The 27477-nt window shown below is 39.6% G+C and overlaps 1 protein-coding gene across 1 annotated transcript in view; it reads left to right on the top strand.

Moving 5' to 3' along the window:
* LOC149562113 (alpha 1,4-glycosyltransferase family protein) overlaps positions 1-27477 on the top strand; it is a 184956-nt gene that overhangs the window by 97685 nt on the left and 59794 nt on the right. Inside the window, exon 3 of the mRNA XM_089825658.1 lies at positions 2869-3006. Coding sequence (XP_089681784.1) covers positions 2869-3006 — 138 coding nt within the window. The remainder of the gene's footprint in view (positions 1-2868; positions 3007-27477) is intronic.

Genomic DNA, 27477 nt, shown 5'->3' with positions numbered 1-27477 from the left:
TAATTGAGCAGGATCTATATATTGTATTCATTCTCAACTATATGGTGGTCGTTGAAAATAATAGTTCGTGTTTGCATCTTGACAGAGATGTTTCTGCAATTATATGAAATTGAGGAATATCTATAGATTTAGAAATAATTTGTGAACTATATGAAGTGGCAAACATTTCTCCTGCACTTTGGTTAATGGAACATTAGAAGGTTGCCTGACCTAGTATAACACCATTGTCTTGGTTTATATATGGCATGTCCATTTAACTGCAAGCGTTATGATGGAGTTATGTCTTGCCACTTGACAGTACCGAGTCATATCAGTCCCTCACATCACCTGAAGCAGTAGCAAACCAAGAAGATCTAATTTTGTGGCCGCATCTTCTTATTATTTAAAGAAAAGAGACAGCTTGGAAGTTAAGAAATAAAGGAGAAACTCAAAGCAATAGCAGCGGGAGGTACAATGAACAAAAGGTGTGCAAAGGTGCACAGAGGAAGCTGCCAAATGTCAAAGTGAATCATTTCCCAGAGCATTCAAACATTTCTAGGTGCATGCTAAACAGAGCAGAATATTTTTATGTTTAAGGTTGAATGTCAATAGGGATATTACATTATATTCATTTTTGAGTATGAGTTAAAGAATTAAAACTTGTATAAACTATTAATTCTGAGATAAATCTGGACTAAGTGACAAAATTCTCATGGTTTGATAATGACTCGTGACCCCTTGAGAAGTTATCCGTCAACTTTGGCTAGATAACAGGAGGGGACCTTATAGTGTACACATTGAGAGGGAGTCCTACGAAAAGTAGTTAAACCTAAACTTCAAAGGGAGCAGATAGGAAACTTGTAAACTCTTCACTAAGGGAGTAGATCACATTGTGTCATGGACCCTAGTTACTACAATTTGGTTTGACTTAAATACAGTTATGCATAAATTGAGAACTTGCATACGTGGATTGAATCCACCATAGAAATGTTCGAACTTAAGAGGGAGTTTATATATGGGCCCACTTTCACTTAGTTTTGCATTATAAACCACTTCTTTGGGGATTCATAGGTATAAGCACTTTGTTTATATATATATTTATGGGCTATGTATTTAGCCTAGGCTACATTATTGGTTGTGTTTGTTATGATCATTGGCTATGTTATAGCAAAGACTAACCTCTTTTATATAGTTGAGTCTATAATTGAGATATTTGGATATTTTGCATAGTCATTTCTTTGATATGTGAATATAGCATAGACTATATTGTTTGTATGCATATGTGGCTAAATTCATCTATGTGATTATATTTTTTTATGATTTATAGATAGTGGCAATCCACAGTTTGAGTCTTCTCGACTCAAGGATTGAGTACTTGGTGGACTTAATGTCTGGATACTAGTACTCGAAGCACTTGGTGAATATCATGTATTTGATATTCGGATACCAGTGCAGGTGACATCATGGATTTGATGTCGGATTTAGTACTTGGTGGACGTAATGTTCGGATACTAGTACAGTTGACATCATGGATTTGATATCGACTTTAGTACTTGGTGGACTTAATGTCCGGATACCAGTACAAGTGACATAATGGATTTGATGTCGGATTTAGTACTTGGTGGACTTAATGTCCGGATACTAGTACGGGTGACATCATGGATTTGATGTTGGATTTAGTACTTGGTGGACTTAATGTCCGGATACTAGTACATGTGACATCATGGATTTGACATCAATTGAGTCCTTGTGACTTGTGGATCTTGGATCCACAGGTTGAGTACATGGTGACATCATGGAGTTGATGTCGGGAAGCCATTACTTAGAGCATTTAGTGAATATCATGGACTTGATATTTGGCCAATGCTTTTGATATCGGTTGAGTTAGTTAGACTCAAGAGACTAATACTTAAAAGCATATGATGATGACTTTGAGATTGTTTGAGATCTGTATGAGTTTTACATTATGAGATGATGTATGGGATATATAATAGATTTGAGATCTATTGAAGTTATGTTTTTGGTACCTCTACCAATTGTGAAGATAGAGAAGTTGAGGTCTTTTATAGACTTGAGATTTATTGTTTGATCTTCTCCTTGAGTCCAAGAGGGAGTGTTAATGTTGGTGGCCTTTATGGCAAAGATCAGCAATAAATTATTAAATATGCATAAGTAAGCCAAGAATGGCTACATATTTAATGGCAATATAATAATATAATATAAAATATATTATTTTATTATATGATAATTAAATTAAGTGGGAAAGCTTAGTTGGTCCCATTTGAAGTGTCATGTCTTTTTGCAGACGAACCTCTTCATCTCACATACATATATATTATATGTGTTGGGTGGTGAATAAGGAACACACCAAAACATAATGTGCAATTATTCACCACTGTTGCACTATACCTCTTCTCTGCCCTAAAATCTGAAATCTTAACAGATTTTGCATTAAATATAATCTCTGGTTTTGCTTGAGCTGGTGATCAGTATATGTATTGAGTAGATAGTGCTCTTTATACAGCTTGAATTGCGAAAAACTATCAACATTACAGATAAATATGGTTTCTTCCGGTGAATGTAATGAATAAAATGCTACTACCAACTGAGTTTGAATTAAGTCGAAGTGCATTATTATATATTTTGTATTATAATTTTGTTATAAAATATTTTTTTCCTTCAAATGGACGCTTCAGTTAATAAGAGATTTTGTTACAATTTTATCATAATATTCTTAATACATGAGGAGCATTAAAACTAATTTTCTGTGGTTTCTGCTGAAGTGTGTTCTATGTGGTTCTATTAATATCTATTTCATCATTTGTGTAGCTCTTTTGTATGGGCATTCATTTTGGTTAACCTGGTCATTGTTTTGTTTTGGTTTTATAGATATGGAGGAATTTATCTTGATTCAGACGTGGTTGTCCTTAAGGCGCTTGATTCACTTGACAACACTATAGGCATGGAATCTCCTTCAAATACAAATTTTAGTCTAAATGGGGCTGTGATGGCTTTTGAAAAGCACAGGTTTGAATTTTCTTCTTATCCCAGATTCCTAATGTCATCTTTATTTTACATCATTCAATGTTTGAACAATGTAATCTAAACTGATAAAATTTCATTTTCAGAAAGAAACTATCCCTCCTAATTCTTAAAGATAAATTTGCACTAAATGGATGATGTATGTATGTGGTTAGAATTTATTTTATTGGCTACTTTTGGAATCGCTAATAATGCAACAAATGCTGCAGTAATGTGGATTATAAATAATTAATTCTTTGAAAGAAGTTTTTCAGAAACACATGGTTAAACATAAAACACAAGGTTACAACTTACAAACTGAGGCCATTTTTTGGTGCTTTATGAAAGCCACTGTACATGCTATGGTAGCATATTCTTACTTAACATACTCTGAACACATATCCTTCCAAGTGAATTTAAATGCACATCTTTTATTTGGGTAGATACTTTGCTAACTTTGATGGGCTCCTTTGGCTGACATCTTAATAATCAAGTATTTCTCTAGTTGTAATCTAGATATGATCTGGATTGGCACTGCAGTGAATGGATGCTATCTCGCATCCATTACTATGTTTACAAGCTATTCAGACATATCTTCTGCAACTGTTACTCTTTTTTTTTGTGTGTGCGTGACATATATATACATTATATGCACATTTGTGTACAAATATTGTCTTGATTTTTTGAAATCGGAGCTTTAGAGGATCCTAAAGAGAGATACCATCATCCATCATCTCTCTTTAGGATCCTGTAAAGCTGCAATTTTTATATAATCATGACAATCTTTGTAGAGATGGGTTATTGAAATTTCTGCATTAACATATACAGAAGTCTGTCACTGTAATAAACCTTCAATAAAAAATGAACTTCTAATTGTTTACAGAGAATGGACTCTGGATCTACTTGCTTGTGCTTTTCTTTTCTAAGACATGAATCATCCAAAGGTTCTTTTATTTCCACCTTATAATTATGCAACATAGCATCCACATGCATGTAATGCACTAAAGCAACTTGGTTACATTCCATATGCCCCCGAAAAAGTAGTTGAACAAACAGATGACAAGGATAAGCTTAAATGGATGTTTACCGTACAGTTAAAGTAAACGAACGCATACAGAAAGTAACAGCAGAACAGTAGCATAATATTCGCAATAGTAAGTGAATGATGATTTACAATGATCCCAGACGGGATATAAATACTATTGCCGAACCTTCCCGAAGGAGTCCGTCGGCCACAATTATTTTATCCGTTACAAACTATTTACCGCCGGACCGTCGGCTACAGAAACACCGCCGGACCGTCGGCTACAGAACACCGCCGGACCGTCGGCTACAAAATGCAAAATACTGCCAGAACCATCTAGTCGGCTAACACCATCCCCCCCAAAAGAAAAGTCGTCTCCTGACGACTGACAAAACTAGGAGACAACTTACATACTACAGAAAGAACTACAGAGAGGGAGGCGTCCCAGAAGTGTGTTGCTGGCGACGTAACATATACACCTGCTCTGTCCTGATATGGAGATCTGTCTGAATCTGAGAGTTCACTTCGACGGCCTCCTTTAGAAGAAGTGCCGCATCCATGGCCTGCGTTCTGGCTAACTGCATCTCATACTCAGCTGCATCCTTATCTTGAACCGCTGCCTCCATACTTTGCTTAGCCAAGTCTTTCTCCTGCACCGCGGCTGCCAAATCTGCCAAAAGTGCTGTCCGCTCTGTGGCCCATGCTGCCTGCTGGGTGGTCAAGTCGGTGGCTAGTTTCTGTCTAGCCTCAGTTTCAGCTGCCAATGACTGCTCTGCTGCGACTCTGTTCGCCTCCGCACGCTGACGATCGTAGTAAACATCTTTGTACAGTCCCACAATCTCATGCGCTAGTTTCATCATAGGAGTGTCCATGGGTCCCAATTCCGGCTCCGTGGCCCAATCTGTCAGCATCTCCTCTGTCTCCGTTGCCGGCCAGCCCCTATCTATAAAGCAAGTCTCAAATCGCCGAGGACAAATCCCACGAATATATGCTCTGATCAAGTGCCATTCCCTCCGCCGAGTCAGGGCCTGAATTGCTACATCGTGGCCCTTCTTTAATGCAGACTTAATAGTCCTGAGGTAATCCCGACACCTGTCTTCATCTGACCCGTAGTCCTCCTTGGCAAAAGCCTCTAATGACCATTCAGCATCACTGTGTCCCCCCTCGTCAGTGGGAGCCATGCCCACATCCGGTGCTGCCGTCTGTGTTGTTGGCGCAACCACGGCATGTGGCATTTCCTCCTTCGGAGGCTGAGGCTGGGGTTCCGCCGGCCATGTTTCAAAACGCCCAGGAGACTGAATGGAGGGACCCCGCTTCGCCGGAGTGAGTCGGAACTGCTGCCTGAGAAACTCACTAGCTCTATCTATCACCTCCAGCGCAAGCACCATATTCATCTTCTGTACTGACTGGGCTGACTCGGCCTCTGCTAAAAGGGATGATGAAATGGTGACCACGGCGTCACAATCAATGACATCCAACCGAACCTGTGGCTCAGACTGTGGTAGTGGTGGCTCTGGGACAGTGACATTCGTTGGTGCAGTTGAAACTACTTCTGCTACAGCCGTTGGCAGTGGCTCGGCAACTATCTGTGGGACGGTGTCCGGTACTGCGTGTGGAACCACCTCAGCCACTGTATGTGGGACATCAGCCTCCGCTGGAGGGGTCATAAGAACTGGGGCATAGCGCTGACCAAAGGCCGGAATGACCGTAGAAGAGGTAGTCAAGTGTGCTGAGGTTGACAGCTGAGGCGGAGTAAAGAATGTAGGCCCACCTCCTGCTGGCTCTCCGTCAACTTCAGCCGATATGCTCTCCTCTTCTTCCCTAGATTCAGCCTCGTCACTTATTGAAGTGCCCTCCCTCCCGCTATCTGTTTCTCCGGAAAGGGCTAATTTGCGGAGTACTTCCCTGTGTCCAGCAGCTGACCCTCCTGTATCCAAGTGGCACCAGAAGAAAATGGGAGGCTCCCCGTCTGCTAGCTTGCCCCGAGGAGGAGCCTCAAAGCCATCCATAGGGATCTGATTAGCTGCTGCCTCTAAAAACAACCCGATGGCATGGTGCGGCATGAAAAATGTTCGGTGCTGAAGTGTCATGAATTCTTCCATTCTGTCGGCAAGCACTGAGGCCCAATCATAGACCACTCCCTGCATGATACCATTCATAAACACAATCTGTGGTAGTGCGATATCTGAAGCTCGAGTGGCACCGGTCAATCTACTTTTGATGACGTCCATGATACAACGCCAATGGCCCTCTCGAATAAAGTCCCTGCGAAGCCCTCTGCACTTTGTCCCCTGAACTACTGCCTCCTTCTCCATAGGTGTAAGGTCCCTGCATACTAGGGCTATCCAATGCTCCTTCCGTTCCTGCGACAGTTTATGATTCTTTATTTCCACTTTCTTCCCGCTGGGGCCAGGAATGCCGAAGACCCTGGTGAAATCTCTTGGTTTAAAGGACACCGTCATCCGCTGCCTTTTGTACAAGAACGTACTTGTTCTGCTCTGGACACTGTATGTTTCTATCATGGTGCGCAATACTGATTCAAACATCCGAATGGAAAAGATGGGAAGCTGAATAGCCCAATGTACCTGTGCCCGTATCAAAATCTGTTTAATTTGGTCTGCCTCAGGAGTTTCCTGCCACCACTTCCGGCATTCGCTTCCGCTAAGACTCTCAAACTGGATGGTGAGATAAGTGAGTTCTCCCTTGGTCTTTTGTTTCTTGCTGCTGGAACCGGAGGGGCCTGCAACTCGAATTCCTGAAGCCAAAACTCTTGAAGTCTTCTCCATATTGGCCAACTGACTCTTCCACGGCTTCCGCTTGCCTGCTGACTCCATGCCAAAAAAAAATGATTTATTCTTCCTATTGCCGGCTTCTTAAATTTCCCGTGGAAATACTCTGGCTGACTGCGAAGGTGGAAGTTTTCTCCCGCGGCAATCTTCTTGTCTATTGGTGACGTTGAAATTTGTCAATCTCATGGACTGACAACTTGGATGTTATCCCACTTGATGTCGACCAAATTTCCCAACCACTGCTGATAAACATCTGATAAACTTCCGCCCCCCAAACTGTCTTGCTACTGCCGTGGAAATTTTCTGCGGACCGCGGGACTTCTAGTCCGCGCAGCTAAATCATCCTCACCGAAATTGATCCAAGCTCCAGGAGGCATTCATATTTGATTGGCGGTACTTGGTGGAGCATGCATCCCAGCATGAAGATGACAGACTTCGACCCAGCGTTCAGTGAATTTGGCAAAGCCGTCTAATTATTCTGACCAACAATCTCTCCTGGCTCTCAAATCTGCCATATCTTTCCATACAATGCCCTCCTCGACCGGTGTCCCACACACACCCTCTGCAACTGGACTGGCGTCACCTGCTCTTCTCGTAGACAGCACGGGGTTTCCCTTAATCTCACTGGGATGGAATTAGCTGGCCCAATCTCTCCCTTTCTGGGAAACCTTTCATTCCTCATAGTACTTGATCTTAGAAATAAGAGCCTCCATGGCAACATTCCTCATCAGCTTGGGAGGCTGTTTCGGCTGAGAAGGCTCGGAAGAAAGCGGAGGAGCGGAAGCAGCTGCAGTAGTGTTTTCCATATGCGGCTCTTGGAGTTTTTAAGCCTGCGGGGCCTCCCTTCCCGCGGGACTTGTAGTCCGCGGGACCCGCGGGACTCTTAGTCCGCGGGACTGCTAGTCCGCGGGGCCCGCGGGACTCTTAGTTCGCGGGGCTTTCTTCCCGCGGGACTTCAAGTCCGCGGGGTCCGCGGGGGCTGCCAGGCCGGAATTTTTTTTTTTTTTTTTTTTTTTTTTTTTTTTTTTTTTTTTAATTTCACTCAACAACAGTACCTCTGGGTGACGTCATCGCCAAGGGATGCTGACGACACGGAAGGATTTACGACCGGGGAGTACTTCCTGACACGATATGGTTTCAACATAGATCCGTTAACTGGCTGAGTTATCTCTTGTCCGTCCAAGGTTGCTAATTTCATTGTCCCCGTGTCGCCAATTTCTCGGATTTGATATGGTCCAATCCATCGCACTTTGAATTTGCCCGGCTTGATTTCGTTACGGCCATCATACTTCAGTACTAATTGTCCTGTCTGGAATCTGTTATGTCGCAGATGCTTGTCATGCCAGAGTTTGCGCCTATTCTGTGCTACTTCTGTTGCCCACTGTGCCAACAACCGTTTCTCCTCCAGTTTATTCAAATTAGTCAATCGCTCCTGTAGACTGCCGTCATCATCCAGTTTGTTTTCCAACGCTATTCGAAGACTTGGAATCATGAATTCTGCGGGGACCACTGCTTCTTGTCCAAACATTAACTGGAATGGTGTGTACCCGGTCGTCACTTTGTATGCCGTGCGGTACGCCCAGAGAGCAGCAGGTAAGTTCTCTTCCCAATCCGCTCCTTCCACCGCACAGGATTTGTAGATGATGGATACCAGAATTTTATTGGTGGCTTCTGCCTGCCCGTTTGCTCTTGGATAGTACGGACTTGACAGCGAATGATAAATCTTGAACTGAGTAGTGAGCAGTCTAATAACATGATTGACGAAATGACCTCCCCTATCACTTGTTAATTGTAATGGAATTCCATACCTTGTGATGATTTGTTCATAAATAAACTTCGCGGTACTGACGGCCGAGTTATCCGGTAATGCACGGGCCTCCACCCACTTGGTCAGGTACTCTGTTGCAACAATGATGTAGCGACACCGTCGCATCGTGCTCACCCTCAATGGTCCAACGAAATCTAGCCCCCATCGTTCAAAAAGTTCCTGCGCATGAGAAGGTTGAAGTGGCATGAAATCTTTCTTCAGCGGTTTCCCAGTTCGTTGGCAAGTGTCACATCCGACGACCCATTCCCGTGCATCATTGTACACCATTGGCCACCAAAGTCCTGCAAGCAATATCTTTCGTGCAGTGGTGTCAGGCCCCATGTGGCCTCCTGCGGGGCCTTCATGGGCTTCTTTTAACACCTGCGGTATCTCTTCTTCTAGCACACATCGTCGAAGAATGTGATCCGGCCCCATTTTGTAGAGCAACCCATTGATTAATTGGAATGTACGACTCCGGATTATCAATTTGCGTCTATCGTTTGGTGACATCCCTGTGGGAAATTGTCCTGTTGATAGGTATTCACCAATATTCTTGTACCATTCCGGTAGTACCCCAATCTGAAACAGCTGTGCGTCAGGAAAGTCGTCATTCACACCATCTGCTGATTCCCCCGTTTTGATCCGTGACAGGTGGTCGGCACTAACGTGTGTTTTTCCTGGCCGGACACTGATTTTGAAAGTAAATTCTTGCAACAGTAGCAACCATCGGCTAATCCTCCCTTGGATGACGGGTTTGTTAATCAGGTACAACAGGGCCTGGTGATCAACGTAAAACACAAACGGTGTAGCAAGCAAATAATGGCGGAATTTTTGTACGGCATAAACCATTCCCAAAGCTTCTCTTTCAGTTGTGCTGTAGTTTTGCTCGGCCTTTGATAACAACCGGCTGGCAAAGTATATAGGATGATCCAATCCGTGATTACCAGTCTGTGCCAGGGTTGCGCCGATCGCATAACTAGAGGTATCCACATGAACATGAAATTCTTTATTCCAATCCGGATATGCCAGGATGGGTGCCGTAGCCAGTCGTACCTTTAGCCCTTCAAATGCCTCATCCTGCTCTTTCTCCCATCGAAATGCCTCTTTCTTGCATGTGAGCTTATCTAACGGCTGGGATACCTTGGCAAAGTTTTTAATAAATCTCCGGTAATACCCAATGTGTCCGAGAAAAGATTTTACCTCCGTGACATTAGTGGATGGCTGCATTTCTAGAATGACTCTCACTTTGTCGGGATCCGTCTTTAATCCTTCCTTACAAACAATGTGTCCGAGCAGTCTGCCATGTGGAACCATGAATCGGCACTTCTTGGGGTTCAATGCTAGCCGGGCTCTGCGACATCTCTCCATACATTCACCAAGTGCTGCCAGGTGTCCGTCTTGTGCGCTGAATATTGACCAATCATCCAAGAAGGCCTTGAAATTTCCCACAGACATCTTGTCGAAAATATGCAGCACAATCCGTTGGAATGTGGCCGGTGCATTACACAACCCAAAAGGCATCCGATTGTACGCATAGACGCCATCTTCAACAACAAACGTCGTCTTCAACTTATCTTCTTCCGCTATAGAAATCTGATTATATCCGGAAAACCCGTCCATGAATGAGTAGATTTCATGTCCCGCGACCTCCTCCAGAATGCTATCCGTGAATGGAATTGGAAAAGGATCTTTGATTGTTACTGCATTCAGGCATCTGAAATCAACGCATATCCGAATCTGAATAGTATCCTTTTTTAAGGAAATGACTATTGGTGACACCCATTCGCTGGTCTGTACTTTGAAGATAATGCCAGCGTCCAGCATCCGGTTGATTTCCTCTGTAACACGTGCGGCATAGTTTTTATTCATCCTGTAGGGTCGCTTCCGTACCGGGACAGCTCCATCCATCAGCGGAATGCGGTGCACACATAATTCCGGCGGTACTCCTTTGAGATCCTTGTATGTCCATGCAAACACATCCTTGTAGTCCAGAAATATCTTAAATGCCGCGGCTCTGAGTACTGGATCCCAATTATCTTCCACTAGGATGTTCTTTGGTTCTGCCCCATCCCCTAGATTCATCGTTTGCAGTGTAGCTTCATTATACTTGATCGGCTCTCCTTCATCGAATGCATGAGCTGGGGTAATATGCAATGGTGATTCCCCCTCCTTAACTTCAGTAAACTCCTTCGGATATTCGTTCTCAATTGACAGAACATTACAACTCGGAAATAACTCATAGTCCTCCAGTTGCCAGTGGTATAAACCGTTGACGGAATCCAAGTCGTCATCCGTTATTCCCCCGTCCAATCGGAGAACACCTTCTTGATCTGGTTCCATCCGTCGTCTCCCTCCATCCTCACCCTCCGAATCGGATGACAAGGCCTCTTCCCCTACCATTTGGGTATGCAAATCGATGACGAATCGACGACCTTTACTTTCAAGGGATATAGTGTTCTTCTTCCAGTCGTGTTGGGCTCTTGCTTCTATAAGCCAACCGCGGCCTAAGATGGCATCATAACCTTTCTTTTTTAATGGAATTACTACGAAATCCATTAGAAACGGCTGAGTGCCAATGGTTACCGGCTGCGCCATGAGAATACCCAGTGGTTTAATACCATGTTGATCAGCGGTTAGGAGCTGAAAGCTTGGAGGCCATAATGTGGGCTGTCCAAGTTTCCTCCAAGTTTCCTCTGGCAATACATTCACGCCGGATCCTCCGTCCACTATGGTGTCTGTGAGAACATGTCCAAGTATCCCCATTTCGACAACTGCAGGGTGCCGTCCTGATGTCAGTGCCAACAACATCTGGTCTTCTCCTCCCGTAACAAGTTCCTTTTCTTTCCGTCGACTTGGTTCTCCTGGTGGCTTCTCTTTCTCAAGACTTGCTTCCCCTGTCATATTTGAAAAAGCAGATCGAAGTTGGGGCATGGTAAGAAGTAAATCACTTACCTTTACTTGCACCTCTGTTTGCAATATTTGGCGTATTATGTTTTGTTCAGCGGAATTCCTTGCTGAGGTGGCGGCCGTGGTCGGAGGTGTTACTTCTTGCGATACTTTACTAACCTCTGCCCGTGCTGCGGCAAACTTCTTTTTTTCTTCGGTGGGGTCCGGATATCCTTTTGCTTGTTGCCGCGTAATGGCCAGAACTTCTTCTTCATTGGTTCCAACCGTGATTAAGTTCACTCCGGATTTTGGGCATTTTGAGTCATCGTGGTCGCCGGGTCCGCACCATCGGCACAATAGGTGAGGTGTATTTGCTGTTGGACATTCTCGCGCAAAATGCCCCCATAAGTTACATGCTCGGCACTGAATAATTGGTCGTCCGTTTGCATCATACTGAATTCGGCTTCTGCTCGTATTGGTGTTGTTATTGTTGTTGTTATTCTGCCCACGGCGATTACTTCTGTATCCTCCAGATGTAGCGCCTGTGTTGGTGTTACCGTTACCGCCTGACGGGGAAGCCTCCTGTGTGAGAAGCACCTGTGAAGATCCTCTTGTTTTCATGTTAAAGGGACAGTCCTTTGTCGAATGGCCCATGATCTGACAGATGTCACAGAATTGGTTCGTCGGACATGATCCCTTGGTATGACCGTCGGTCTTACATTCCGTGCACCACAGTTCACTGCCTTTTGGCTCCCTCTGCATGTTTTTAAATTCCTTCATCATGCGAACCATATCCTTCTGTAGGGCACGAACCTTCTTGCTGCTGCCTTCGTCGTCGCTACTATCATCCCGAGTGGATTCATCATCAGAGTCAGAGGAGCTGGTTTTCTTCTTCTTTGTCTTCTGTGCACTCTCAAGGTCCAGTGCTCTGTTATATGCGTCCACATATGATGACGGTGGCACAATTTTCATTTTCCTCCGCAACTTCGAGCGTAGGCCGTCCACAAACCACCTTTTCTGCAATCCGTCCGCTGGCTTGCTTTCCATTTTGTTTACTAAGTCTTTTAATCTCCTGGCATAGACACGGACAGTTTCGTGCTTCCCTTGCTTGGTATTGAAAATTTCCGCTACGATTTCATTATCATCTCGTAAGAGTTTAAATTCCGCCAAGAACTCGTTTTTAATGTTATCCCATGTATCCAGCTTCTGTGGATCCATATCCGAAAACCAATCAATCGCGACACCCCGTAGGGTTGCCGGAAAGTGCCTGGCCCATTCGTCGGCATCTGTGATTCCATTTGCCCGCCAGATCGTCTCACATGTCTTACAATGTCGGAGAGGGTCGGCTGTACCATCGCCTTCAAATTTCGGTAATTTTTCTTTGGGTCCCGCCATAACTCTGGAGGTCTGCACTCCTACAGTGGTCGGTACTCCCACACCGGCAGTCTGTACTCCCACACCGGAGGTGTCGACAGCTGCAACCCTTGGTGAAGACGGAGGATCCTCCGAAATTGTTTCCCGCGGAAGTCTATCCTGGCCGAAGAGGTCACTCCACGCTCGTGCTCCGTTGGCACCGCGAGCCGTGCGAGTTGATGCTCTCCTGTCTGAATTTTCTTCCCTTGGCGAACACAATTTCAAGAACTCCTCCCGTGCTTCTTCCACCAATTCCACTCGCTGCCGAGTCTCCTCCAACAATTCCTCCACACTTCGGTTTTCGTCGACAATCCTCTGAAATCTCCGTCGGCGTTCGGCTTGCTGTGCTAGAATTAAATTCTCTTGCGCAATACGGATTCCATCTTGTCCCTTCGCCTTATTTCGATCCTTGTTAAGCTGATTTGGCATTAATCTTCATTCCTCCCACCTTCCAGATTCATAAGGCAACGGCGCCAAATGTTTACCGTACAGTTAAAGTAAACGAACGCATACAGAAAGTAACAGCAGAACAGTAGCATAATATTCGCAATAGTAAGTGAATGATGATTTACAATGATCCCAGACGGGATATAAATACTACTGCCGAACCTTCCCGAAGGAGTCCGTCGGCCACAATTATTTTATCCGTTACAAACTATTTACCGCCGGACCGTCGGCTACAGAAACACCGCCGGACCGTCGGCTACAGAACACCGCCGGACTGTCGGCTACAAAATGCAAAATACTGCCAGAACCATCTAGTCGGCTAACAATGGATGCTTGAATAAACAAAAGTTCTTGATGTCTTCATAGTTTTGTTTCCTTTGATCTTATGTTTTAGATTGAAGAATGTAAAACTTCACACGAAGCTTGGGAAAAAGTTAAAAACATTGTATGGTACTATAGATGAAGTTAGAGCCCATGAGATTGGTAATGACTTGATGAGCCTTGATCCAAAGAACTTTAACAACATCCAGGATTTCATAACTAATTAGAATGATTTGAGAGCACAATGTAAAGAATGTGGCATTGAGAAAAAGGACATTCAGTTGGTAAATAATATACTGAAGAGACTTGGTCCTGAATATGCATCTTTTATAACTAGCTTTGATACTCGAGGCTAATTATGGAATCAGCTTATGTTAAACCTTCATTTGCATCTTTTTCTGAAATGTAGAACAACAAAGCTTCTTTCTACGAGTCTCATTAAGCCATCAATGGATCAGGAAAGCTTTGTAAAGGGCTGGACATCTCCCTCTATCACGTAACCTCACTCTGAAGCTGAATAGTCTCTCTCTAAACATGATATTCCTCTTTTAATGAGGATAATGTGCCACCAATTTAGTATCAAGACTGTAAACAATGTTTCATAAGCTATCTCTTTCCCATTGCACCCTGCAATCAAGAGAGATTTATAACAACTCATAATATCCACTTATCATACAGATAATGCAAAGACGTATTCCATTTCAAGTTATATACAAAAAACATAGAATACTTATCTCTTTGAAGTCCAATCTCAGCACATATATAGAATATGAACAAAAATTGAACAATAAGTGCAGGCCAGCATTCAGATGATGAACAAAATGTGTTACTCATTCATGCTGTAACCATAAAAGAGAATGAGAATCGACATCTGAAACAAGCACCTTCCAACAAAAAGTACCAGAATAACCTGCCAGTCTTAACTGTAAGGAATTATATCTCAAGAGTTCATTAGACTCAATCTGAATGAGATAAAGTTGTCACACTTGCTTTATGTCATCAAAACATAGATAATTTATATCAACCAATTCCCTAAGTCTAACTTTGAAGTAATTTTAATAATCTAGTTAGAAGTCGCAGGTTCTTGCATAATTTCAAGACAGAGCATATGATAAGTATGTATGAATAAATCAAAAATCCAATAAAGCATACTCAATAGATACCCCTTAATGAAAAGCTATAAAAAGAGGAAACAAAAGAAACAAATTTTCCTGATGCTGATGTCCAGCCATTGATACAACAAACTGCAGTCGATCAACTGTTGTATGCTGCTATACCTCATTTACAGCTTTTGGTCTCACCCTCCAGTGTTTCAGAATGGCCTCTATGAACCAGATTTTGATGCACATCACACAAAATGAATTATTTTAGACCACTACGAAATACATCAGATCATACAGCACAGGAATATAATCTTTAATAATATAAAAATCATGCAATCTCAAAAGGCATGGTCTTATAATAAATGTCTCTGAATTTCTCTGCTCCAAGCTTGAGCAAACAAACAGAAGAAACTTGCACTCAGCTGCAAGAAATAGCACACACAAAAGGAATTATGACTTGTGAGCTTCTACAGCCGATGGCATTAATTTTATATCAGGAATCTGATACTAACACCACATGAATAATATACACAATAGAAAATGAAATAGAGCATAATAATACTCATCTTCAAGAGCAGTAGATGAAATGATGGATGCAAAGTCTCACTAATTTGATAAGGAAATCCTAATCATCAAGCTCTTATCAGTTTCCTCAAGAAAATTTTTAGAACCTACACAAAAGCAAATTCAAAGAACATCTTGACACAGGTCTCAAGAAATGCTTCTTGATAGCTCAGGCCACATCCTAGCTGGTGAGCAAAGAGGCGTTGATCATACCATAGATTTTGAGATTAGAATCCTGACCGAGCTCCTGTAGCTGCATGTTTGTGGCCACAATATTGTCAGCAAGGGTTGCAACCTGCAAGAGGTCTTCTGCCGAACATGCCTGTACTCAGTTTTCTAACATTATGCATGATGCTTCTGTTGAATACGCCAAATTTGTATCACCAACATCCTTACTATCCAAAGCACCTGCAGTCAAAAATCTATGCTGACTCCAATCACAGAAATCCTAGATAATCAGACTTCGGCCAAAAATACTGTAAAAACAAATCCTCCGAATATCTTCCTTTGTATATACCCTTCTTCCATGTCTTTAATCAATGTACATGTCTTATGCAAGTTTGTATGCTCCTCAGAACATCAGTTTCTGTCTGCAATTACACCACTCAAAACATTGACATCTTCTAAACAACTTCTTTATATTGACCTAGAAAATGTCCCAATACATCCAATCAAATTGCAGAATATTATTGATGCTGAAATCTGTGCAAAAGACCGGAGCTGCAAGACCTCTATGATTATACTCCCATCGAGCATCCATGCACATCTGAGCTCTGTAACTCGAACTTTCATCCATGTCCATTGCATACCAAAAAAGGTGTTTCTTATTCCCTAAGAGCCACATGCCCCGTTAGAGATAAACATACTTCAAATGCCTCCCCTATCGTGTTGAGAGCTCCCAGTCAGTTATGATGATTGCTCGACTCTAAAAACTTGTCCAGGTTTGAGGGAATAGCCTTATCTACCATCTTCGCACATACAATCTGATCACCACGTTCTGGTGGAACGAGGTTGCTGGAACATCACTTCTTGTAGAAAACTTAACCGATTTCTTCCAGAGAAGAATTCACTTCCTGATCCTTAAAATACCATTTCTCCCACTCAAAACATTCCTCCAGACGTCCCCTTACAAAAACTCCACAGCTTACAAGAGAGACCTCCACAACAACAAAGAAGATTAACAATCAAATTTCAAACTAAAGAAAGAAACAAGAATCGTAGCTTCCCCTGGTCATCCCAAACCTCCAATATTACCACAAATTTTCTTCCATAGATCTGCAAAAATTCTTCCCTCTTTAAATTAACCAGATTTTCATCGGAAACTGTATTCCCGCCAATACATTTACTACCAATTAGCCGATCAATTTCTCCAACCAAAAGTGATTTTCCCTGGCTTATTTGAACTGATTGATTAGAGAAATAAAAAATTTGACACATCGAGCGATCACAAATAACAACTGCCCGACAATGGAACTCCAAATTCCTGTAGGATGGCTGAAGTGCATGTGAACACAGTAGCTGCCCTACTCTTTATAATCTGAAGACTGAAAAAATATTGCTCAAACGAAACACCGGAAAGAGACTCTTTGGCTTCTGTGCAACAACGAGGAAATTCAAAATAAAATTTGCAGTTAACAAGAGAAATACACCCAAGTGTCAAAACAAATCCTCTGCAACTAGTGAGATGACCATGAATTATTTTGACCGAGCTCAGAATTAATCTCACACTGCAACTCCTTGAGTATCCTGCCTTCAATATGATAAGCAAAGCACATGCAGTTTTAAATCCTTCATGGACTACTTGTTATCAAGAACAACTCAATATCCCGTTGGAGAAATGGCTCTTGTAAGCAAAGTTCTCATCTCCTCACATATTATTTTACCGTTAACAATACAAATTGCTATAAACTGCGACAAGAGCAATCAAATATTTTGCTTTATAATGGAAGCCACAAATACATGTGAATGTTTGGCGGGCATGTATTCCTCTCTCCAATTGTCTGTCACTCTGAGTGGTCAACCTTTTAATCAATCAGCTCATCGAACGTGCATAACAATAAACCGACTATCCATATAGATGCCAAGACATTAAATGAGATAGTGAACATTTGATGCAACAAAGCATACATTGCCAGATTTTATGATGACAGGACCAATGATTATGGGGGACTTGCTTCCCTAAGAAAATACAGATGCAACTCCAGGAGATTTGCAGAGATTGCTAAAAAAGGGACTATGCAAATATTGGTTACAAATTAAAATTGCCAGCAGTTATGATACCACACCAGCATTCGCGAGGAGCCCAAGAAGACCTGGCAATGATCATGCCACGTCATCATTCATGTGGAGTCCAGAACAAGAAACATAGAAGGAAAACTCTTCTCGCACTAGATTGGCATGGCAACTGAGAGCTAAACTGCGACTGTTAACACATCCGGGGACTGGAACCGGAAATCAGAGATTGCAAAGACTGAATGCTTGAGCCATTCCCTTCAGTTTGGCACCGCAGGCTTGGGATAGGACTAGTCTGTAATCGCAGCCCAACATTGCCCAATTGCTGCGATCTCAAACTAGAAACACCACCATTGCCTTCTCCAAAAACAAACAAAGGACACTCATTTGTTGCGGTTAGCTGACCCGACTCTGATACCACGTTAAGTTTTGCACAAGAAATACAGATAAACAACAATAATAGGAAGGGCATAAACAATATACAAGACTCAAACCATTTATCCTAGGAAAACCCTTCCTCTTGAAGGGGAAAACCTAGCTACACCAGCAAAATTTCTCTTTTATCAGTGTTACCCCAGTATTGGGGTATGTTGGGACGGCGAGACATCAGAACGAGTTTCCCGGATGGGGGAAAATGGGCCTCATTTTCAAGATGGTGGGGGGACGGCTAGGGGACGATGGCAAGTGAAGGACGGGGCAGGAAGGAGTGTTGTTAGAACTTGAAATGCTTGTTATGAAATGATGTTTCAGTAGAATATACCAAATTAAAATACTTGAACATAGCCAAATTGCAACATGAACTAGAACCACTGAACATTCAACATAGTAACATATTACATACCAATAGCAACATTCAAAAAACAAAAGTCGAATAGAAATCCAAGTCCCCATACTAGCGGCAGCATGGTTGCGGAATGGTGGAGTGGGGGTACTTGGGTACGTGAGTACTCGGTGCAGGGACGTCTTGGGGACAGGTACTTCGAGGTTTGGGAGGGGGGTGCGAGTCCTTGTGTAACACTGTCTTTGATTGATAAAAGAATGTTCAAGGACAAAGCTTTTGCTTAATGCTTTACACTACACCAAGAAATCGCATAAATAGATTGCATTTAGACTCTTTATCTTACACAAATGTCTCTGCAAATCCCAAATGCAAGACCCTTCAAATCTCCGAATATTCAACACTTTCATATTTGCACACACATGCCTCTTCGCATGACGTATGACATGTCTTTTTATATAAGATTATCACAAATGTCTCTTTCAGCTGAAGATGACCATAATGGTCATAGCAAACATATTTCTATTATATAAAATTAGAGATAAAGATCTCTATCGCAGCTACAAACTTCAACACTCATTATATGGCTTCTATGCAATCTATGTTCTTTTCTTTTGAGCCTTGTGTTATGCCTGCCACCCATTCAAATTGGCATTAACAATGACACCTTTAGTGATGTTTATCAAACATGTTAAGTTTGTAGCTTCAGTCGGATTGATTCGATCTGAAATACATTATTGTTATTGGTAAAATCATCATATCCTATATACATTTATTCATATATATATATATATTGTTATACATATTATTATTTTTGTTAATATATTATTATTAATTAAATGATGATTAAACCATAGAGACATGTCTCCTCTCATATTTATATGAGATTCAAATCTACATTTGGAACACACCAATACTATGGTAGTGTTATTACATTTGTAGAAACGATCCTTAAAACATTAACAAGGTATTAGAGCTAGACTACAAATGGATAGAATAAAATAAGAAGGAACACAAACAACAAATACCATCTACAATTTGTGCTAGAGCAACTTAGATTTGTGTACATATTTGGAAGGAAATGTTTAGATTGAAGAAAATTGGAATTCATACCTGGTAATCACGACATCAAATATTTTTATTAATAAACAATATACAGTTAGCGAACTACGAAGATCCTCAGCACTGAGTCATTACATTGAACAAGAGAATGTACTAAATAAAATAGAGGTCTCCTTGACCGTCTTCGTATATTAGAAAGTATATATGTGATGTGTTAAGGGACAATGGAAGAATTCAGTTCTAATAATAAATCTGAGAGTATTTTTAATGCTTCAAATCCTTGATTAACATTAAGGAAATGTGGCCATATTCCCACTATCAAGACTTCCAAATTGCCAGCAAGCTCTATCTGCCATTTCTCTTGATGGAGGCAATTCCACTACGACAATTGCATTAGTCTCATTTTGTATTGGGAAGAGTTTCACAACAACTTAAAAGTCTTCACAAAATGGAAATTATTCACGACATGTTTATATTGTTAGTTGATGAAGAAGATATCATAAATGGAGTTCATTAGAGTCAGAAGAATGATTCATTAAATCAAAGCCATATCTTGTTGTGTTGATGTGTGATTTGGCTTAGCAAAATCCTCTCATATTGGGACGAAGAGTTTGCATGAGAACAACTTCAAAGATGGAAGATTATTGTAAATTACATTATCTAGGTCGATGTGACAAACACAATTTTTTTTAGCACAAGAAAGAGGAGATTACATATGCATCTTTATCCTCCAAACTAGTGTTGTCCGCCTATAATGACATGAGATAAAATTGGGCGATAGAAGTAGTTTCTTGAAATAAATTACATTTGCATTTCACATCAAGTGACATCCTACAAAATCATAAAAGAAAAACCTTGTCTCAGTGCTCGACTAAGCTTCAATATCATTCATTGACATTTGCAACACTCACCTACATCTAATCAATATAATCGATGGAATTAAAATATAAAGATATGCTTGATGATATTAAGTGGGAGATATTAAGTGATATTGTTTATTCGTAAATTTTTGTGAAAGAAATTGATGCTGAACTATTTTGAATGCATATGTCTTGGGGTTTCGAGGTGCCCAGTCTACAGATTGTGTATTGTTATAGTGAAGACCAGGCTTAGGAAAACTCAGACGAGGTCTTCGTGAGTCATATTTTAAACCTTTGCCTCCCAATCAAATACTTAATAGAAGAATGAATTTGTCACTGGGAGTTCCATGTTTGTGCATTTAGAACCATGTAATTTACTTTTCTTAGTGCTGGACTATGTGGAATGATGAGATGTGTGACTTTCTCCAAGGAAATATCCAACGTCAGACAGAGATATGTTTGCCACTACACAAAAATATGAGTGGAGCCCACAGTCAAAGGGAAAAGATATAGAGCAAACAATAAATAATAGTGAGTGATAGTTGAGTACATGTTAGTAGCAAGTTGGATAAGGGGGTTATTATCGAATGAAAGAATAGAATAAATGAATTACCAATAATTAATCAAAAGATGGTGAATGCCAAATCTACATCCTATGTGGGAACCAATGGACAGATACATGTAGCTGAAATCAGTACGACAGACCCACCATCGAGAATATTAATTGAAAGAGAATGAATAAATGAGGAAAAGACGATGCAACAATTAACACATTGAGCATCGAACAAACGAACCCACCAATGACAAACCAATATGAGTAGATTCTTTTGATCAAGCAGTTTCGTGCTACCCACGTTTTTGTGCTAATTACATATGATGACAAGAGGTGAAGGTTGGCCATTAGCAAATGATAGGTAGATTTTTTGCACACCAAGTGGCACCTATGTATAAATTGAACATCCAACTATAAGTGAAGTGGGAGATAAACAATTAGGGTGAATAGGCATCGAAGTCCACATATAAGTTACAAATGTTCCACATAAAGAATCAAGGATAACTGATAAAAGTGAAGAGACATAGGACCACACATTTAAAGTGAATAGAGAGAAATGATTTTTCCAAGAAGAATGGTTGTCATTTAATATAGATGTGAAGGGATCCCAACTTTTGGTTGAGATGCATAAGAGCAAGATAAAATACATTGAAATAGGAAGGATGAGAGGATTAGAATAAGTTGGATAATAGTTATATGAACATATGTACAAAGAGTGGGAATTTCACATTGCGGGGGGGGGGGGGGGGGGGGAGGGGGGGTGAATAATTACCTTAATCAATGTTTCATTCCCCATTGGAGGCATTTTCTGATTTTGTGCATATGAACCTTCATTGGAAGCATTTATATTTAATGATGGTGATTATCAGATAAGTATTATTATTCTTAAGCATTAGATTTATCTACTCATTATAGTCTCTATGTCATTTGCACTTTTATGTTACTATATGAGTTATTTTTTGATCTTTTCTTTTGTATCTAAAATTGATCTTGTAGGAAAAGAAGAATGGCACATTAGGCAGCTTATGATAGTAATTTCAAAGAAGTTGTGATCAGGCTGGATAAAGTGAGGCTCTTGAAGCAAATATCTTTGATGATTGAGATTATGAGTATCCTTCTACATTAAGAGGGAGTATGACACTTTTTCGAAGGCAACGCAGGAACTTAGAAAATTGATACTCAGAGGGAGTCTAGAAAAAGTGTGTGACTGCATGATTTTGATGGGCCTACTCTTGTGTGCATCATGAGGAAGTATTGACTTATCACTAGAAAGTCAAAAGATTGATATCAGATTTAGAGTGAGTTCGACAGGCATCCTTGGGGGAAGAGAGCCTCTAAGGGAGTAACTACTGGACCTGACTTCCCAGGATCATTGTTCAGAGGGAGAATTCTGAGGTGCAACCCTTTGTGAATGATTCCTTCTCTATGAGGGAGAAGTTCTAAGCAAAATTTCTTGTAATGAATTCTTCTTTGTGAGAGAAAAGATGAGGTGAAAGTCCCTGTTCCACCTTCTGACTTGGTTCATGGTGGTCACTATTTTGCATATGTGGATTATGTTGTGAAAGGTGACAATATTTCATTGATGTATTTTTCGAGGATTGCTATTGTAAGCTGACGATCTTATCAATAGCTTGACTTGTTATCATGACAAACTACATTAAGTTGCTATCCAAGAGTGTGGTAGTCATGATAATGAACATATCATGATTAGACTTCATATGTTGTCCCGAAGTGTCGGAGATCATGATACTTGTCATGATAGAGACCATGACATTGTGATTTCTTGTTATTTGATAGACTACATTAAATTGTTGTCCCAGAGTGCCGGAAATCAGATAACTCATAAACTACTAGGATATAACATATTCTTTTGGTAGGCATCAAGGATTTGTTTGATGCCAATGCACATACTGAAAGAATATAAGTACAATGAATATCATATGATTGATGTTTCTTGTTGAATCACACTTCAGATGATATTGAAAGATAACATCTAAGTTGATGGATATATGTTGATATCTTTAAATGTTTGAGAGCATAATGTGTTCTACGAATCCTCCCTATATAAGAGGGAGTGTTAAGGTTGTAGCTTTAGTAGGATTGATTCGATCTGAGATACATTATTGTTATTGTTAAATCATCATTTCCTATATACACTTATTCATGTTAAATAACATATATATATATATATATATATATATATATATATATATATATATATTTTATAGTTCATAATATAATAAATATGTATATATATATATATATATTATATGTAAATTATATATATAAATTATATATCATATATTGTTATACATATTATTTTTGGTAATATATTATTATTAATTAAATGATGATTAAACCATAGTTACATGTCTCTTCTCATATTAAGATTCAGATTAATGTTTGATGAAATATTGAGAAGGGGAATAGTAAAAGAATTGAACAAAATTTGATAGTGGATTTAATAGGTCATCACAAAATTTTGGGGTGTATGGACATAATCAGGCATACAAAGAGTGCAAAATGAGTGGTGGGCTTCTGTAGATTATTTTTTGTGTTTCAATGAGCTCCTCGTGAACATGATTAGGTATGCTGATATAGTTTTCCCTTGTTCGGCTGAAGTTTATGATGGAATGGTATCGATGGATGATAAAATAAGAAATACAATAGAAGCCAAGGAATATGACCTGACAAAAGCATGATATTTCTGCTCTCAGAGACAAATATAAGAAAGATGCACATGGATGGTGTTATATACACGCTCAAGGCTCTACTCACTAGCAATCTTTTCTCTCAAATTTGTATTTGTTACTAAATTTGTTTCCCATTCATTGCTATTATGCTATATATTATATTATAGTTGTATATTTTTATTTTATTATTATAAAATTAAATACTAGTTGTTGTATGCAAATTCAACAGGTTGCAATTTCTTCAACTAAGGAATTGGAGTACATATTCCATCCAATCAATGAAGCAAAAAAACTCCCAAGTACAATGGGCCTAACAGAAAAATGGGATATAACTCTTTGAGTGTGACGATTTAGATGTTGTTAGCTTGTCAAAGTCTCTATAGATGATGCAATTCTTGCCTATGACTTAGCAAATTAGAGTGGTACCCTAAGTGATGGTGGTTCAAATGAAATCGGACCAAATGTTGATCTTGATGCTTTTATTGGTGAACAATACAAAGAAATTAAATATTGATTGTACTTTTGATTGTGCAATGACATTTTGAATTTAAAAATCTTTGAATTACAATTGTAAATTTTGAATGCGAGGTTTTTAATTATTCTATGTATTGGCAATTATGAGTATCTATATTTTTATAATTTCATAATTTATAACTTTGAATGTGTATATTATATATAGCCAAAGTAGTGCCCTTAGGAATTTTTCTTTTGTTGTACCATTGTACTTGATATCTGTTTTGTTCCTGTACAAGAACTAGTACTTAGTGAAAAGTTCATAGGACGCTATGCCCATAAAAGCCCCTAAAAGTTCTTTGCAACACCCTTAAGATATTTTAGGAAGCCTCCCTCCATGGAATTGTAGGGGACTCTGTATTGATACATTTCCTTTATAAAACAAGGAAAAGGGAAGAAATAATAGTCATTCGAACATTTTTATACACAAATATTATAGGACCGCCTTTTTTCATATGTAAGTTATCCTTTAAAAAAAGTTTCTATTGATTCTATTCATTGATGTATTGGTGCAAATGTGGTATATAATATATTTATCTCACTTTTTTGATATTAGGTCTTGTTTATGCTTTCATGCCTAAGAATATCATAGGATTGAGATACATGTCATGATCTTATTATTTCCTAGGCTTTTATTGTTGTCTTTATAACAATGGCTTCGTCATTGTGTATTGCATGAATAATATGGCTTCATAGCTTTTCCCTTTCTTCTTTCTTGTGTGGAAGGTTGTTTTAGGTTCAAGTGATCCCTAGCTCCTATGAGTTTGATCAACAATTCTTACATGATCTTTTGTATACATAATTATTTTTGTTGCAACCTGCATGTTAAAGTTTGTAACAGTGATAACATACTGGTTTGAGAGTGCGGACCGCACCTAGTCTTCTTCCTTCTAATATCATTTAAGGCAGTAAATATATATCTTACACCTGTTGTGATGGGTGGCGATTTTTGGGATATATTAATATTAACACCAACTTAACATATTATGTTAGTTCTTGTTTATAGTTAAACATCTCCATAAGTCGCCGATTTCTTGGAGAGGAGTATGAGCCGACCTAGAGAGGGTCATGTCCCTTTGAGGGACATACCCTTTGGTCATGATGTTAAAGGTGGGTGTTATTGTAGTTTGAGGACACAATAATTACAAGTCTGCTCCCTCAAGCAATAATATCAGTTCGAATTTATTGCAGAGATAAATAACATTCAGATCAGAATTAAAGTTGACAACTCCTCCATACTTCAGAATATTAAGAAGATCATATTCAGCAATAAAGGATATTATACAAGTCTGAATTATTTAGTACAGAATTTGCAGAAACTTTACACTGCATGGTTTTGAGTCTTCATATATTTGATTTGTAATGGTCTCTAAAACATTGAATTTACTATACTGCATGGTTTTGAGTCTTCATATATTTGATCTATAATGGTCTCTAAAACATTGAATTTACTATATTATTAGACCTAAGTAGCTGAATTGATCCATATTTGCCGTCGATTCTGGGTATGAGTCGTTCTAGAATTGGAATTTGGGTCAAATAACTTGTGGGTATGCATAGGGTTCGACTTTTTGGCCACCAAATTGTTTCAGAGAAAAGATGATTCCAATCGATTCTAGTAGTGATGTGATTTCTTGTCGATTCTTGATCAATTTTGATGTGTTCGACTTGTAAAACCAAAAAAACCTAAATCTAAGTGTAGACTTTATATTTCACATGACTTTTAATATTCAGAAGGCCACTACTTGCGCCAACAACAGGGCGAGTAGAGTAGAGTCAATGGGGATGACAGTGATGCAAGTATACTAGAGTATTAGAGTCGACGACAATGGTGTCTATGATGTGACCGTGTGTAGACCCAAGGAGATGATGTGTGTAGAACATGAGTGTACTTTGAATAGGAGCCCACACATGATTGTGTGTGACTATGAACAAATAGGTAGGCGATGTTCATTTCGAATTTGTTTTCTTTAAAATAAACTCATTGAAGTTAGACTCTAAAGTTTAAAGTTTGAAATGTGAGTAAAACTAAACTAAAAACCCTAATATTAATTATAATTTTTTTTGTTTATAAAAATTTCTTTCCAGTGTTTCTATGCTCATAATAATATTTGTTATATCTATTAATAATAATTAAGAATGTATTTTAAAATTTTATTACAAATTTTAAATATTAACATTTATTACTTTAAATTTATAAATAAACCTAGTTTAAAATATAAATATAAATGGTAAACCTAAGGCTAAACTAATTTATTTCTCTATTTTAGGACTTTGTTATAGTAAAATTTACATATCATATTTGATATCAGTAAATTATTAAATATAACTAATAATTATTTAAATTTAATTGATTAGTTTGTTTTAAAAGCTTTAGTCTGTGTAAATTGCATGTTGCTAGACAAATTTATCATGGTTGTTAGTTCCAATTCTATTCGCATTCCTACATTCACTATTGAGCCTTTACCATTCTGGAGGCATGTGCAAATATTGGAGCATGTTCCAGGTGGGCAAACATGTATTTGGATGTCTTGAGTGTGATATGCACTGTACAAGCTCCTATAGTCGAGTGAAAGGACATTTTTGTGAAATTCTTGGAAAGGGAATCAATTTTTGTCCAGGAAAAAAAGGTGCACCTCTACTTGCTTCTCAAGTAGCAATGTATATTGAGGAACAAGAGGAAGCAAATGCAAGGGTTAAAAGTAGATTGAGGAAATTCTTGAACACAAGAAGGGGCTCATGGAGGCTATATGCTTTGTCATCTCATACACATAGTGCTGGTCCTCATATTGTAGTAGAAAGCCATTCTTATTTGAGAAGAAATGAAGATGAGGGTAGTATACCAAAGAGAGCAAAGGGGCCATTGCAAAGGGCATTTAGTAATGACGATGGAGATATTGCTGACTAATGGCTTGCTAGATGCCTCTATGCAAACAATTTATCAGTTAACGTTGTTCAATCACCCTATTGGCAAGATATAGTAAGAAAAATATACGAAGCTCCAAAGTGGTATACAAGTCTTGGTTATGAAGGTGTAGCACTTTATTGTCAAAGGAGGTCAAGCATACAAAAACTACATTCACTCCCCATTAAGGCCTCATGGAAGGAAACATGTCTATCTAGTATTTTCGATGGGTAGAAGGATGCAAAATATAGATCCTTAATTAATGTGATTTTGCAATGTTTCTAAAAGCTGTTGACTGTGAGGGGCAAGTGAAGGAGACACAATTTATTGCCGACATCCTTATATGGTGCATTAACAAAGCAAGTCTTCAAAATGTTGTCCAAGTTATAATGGTTTATGCAAATAATTGTAGAGCAGCTGGTATGTTAGTTGAGATATGCTTCCCACATATATTTTGGACACCTTGTAGTGTACATTCATTCAACCTCATGCTACAAAAGTTGGGTAGGAAAATAGCTTGTATTAAA

The sequence above is a fragment of the Cupressus sempervirens genome, chromosome 4 (assembly GCF_028749045.1).
Source record: "Cupressus sempervirens isolate cs-2001-9-10 chromosome 4, ASM2874904v1, whole genome shotgun sequence".
NCBI lineage: Eukaryota > Viridiplantae > Streptophyta > Pinopsida > Cupressales > Cupressaceae > Cupressus > Cupressus sempervirens.
Note: the sequence above shows the minus strand (reverse complement) of the source record. Positions and strands in the feature narration are given on the sequence as shown.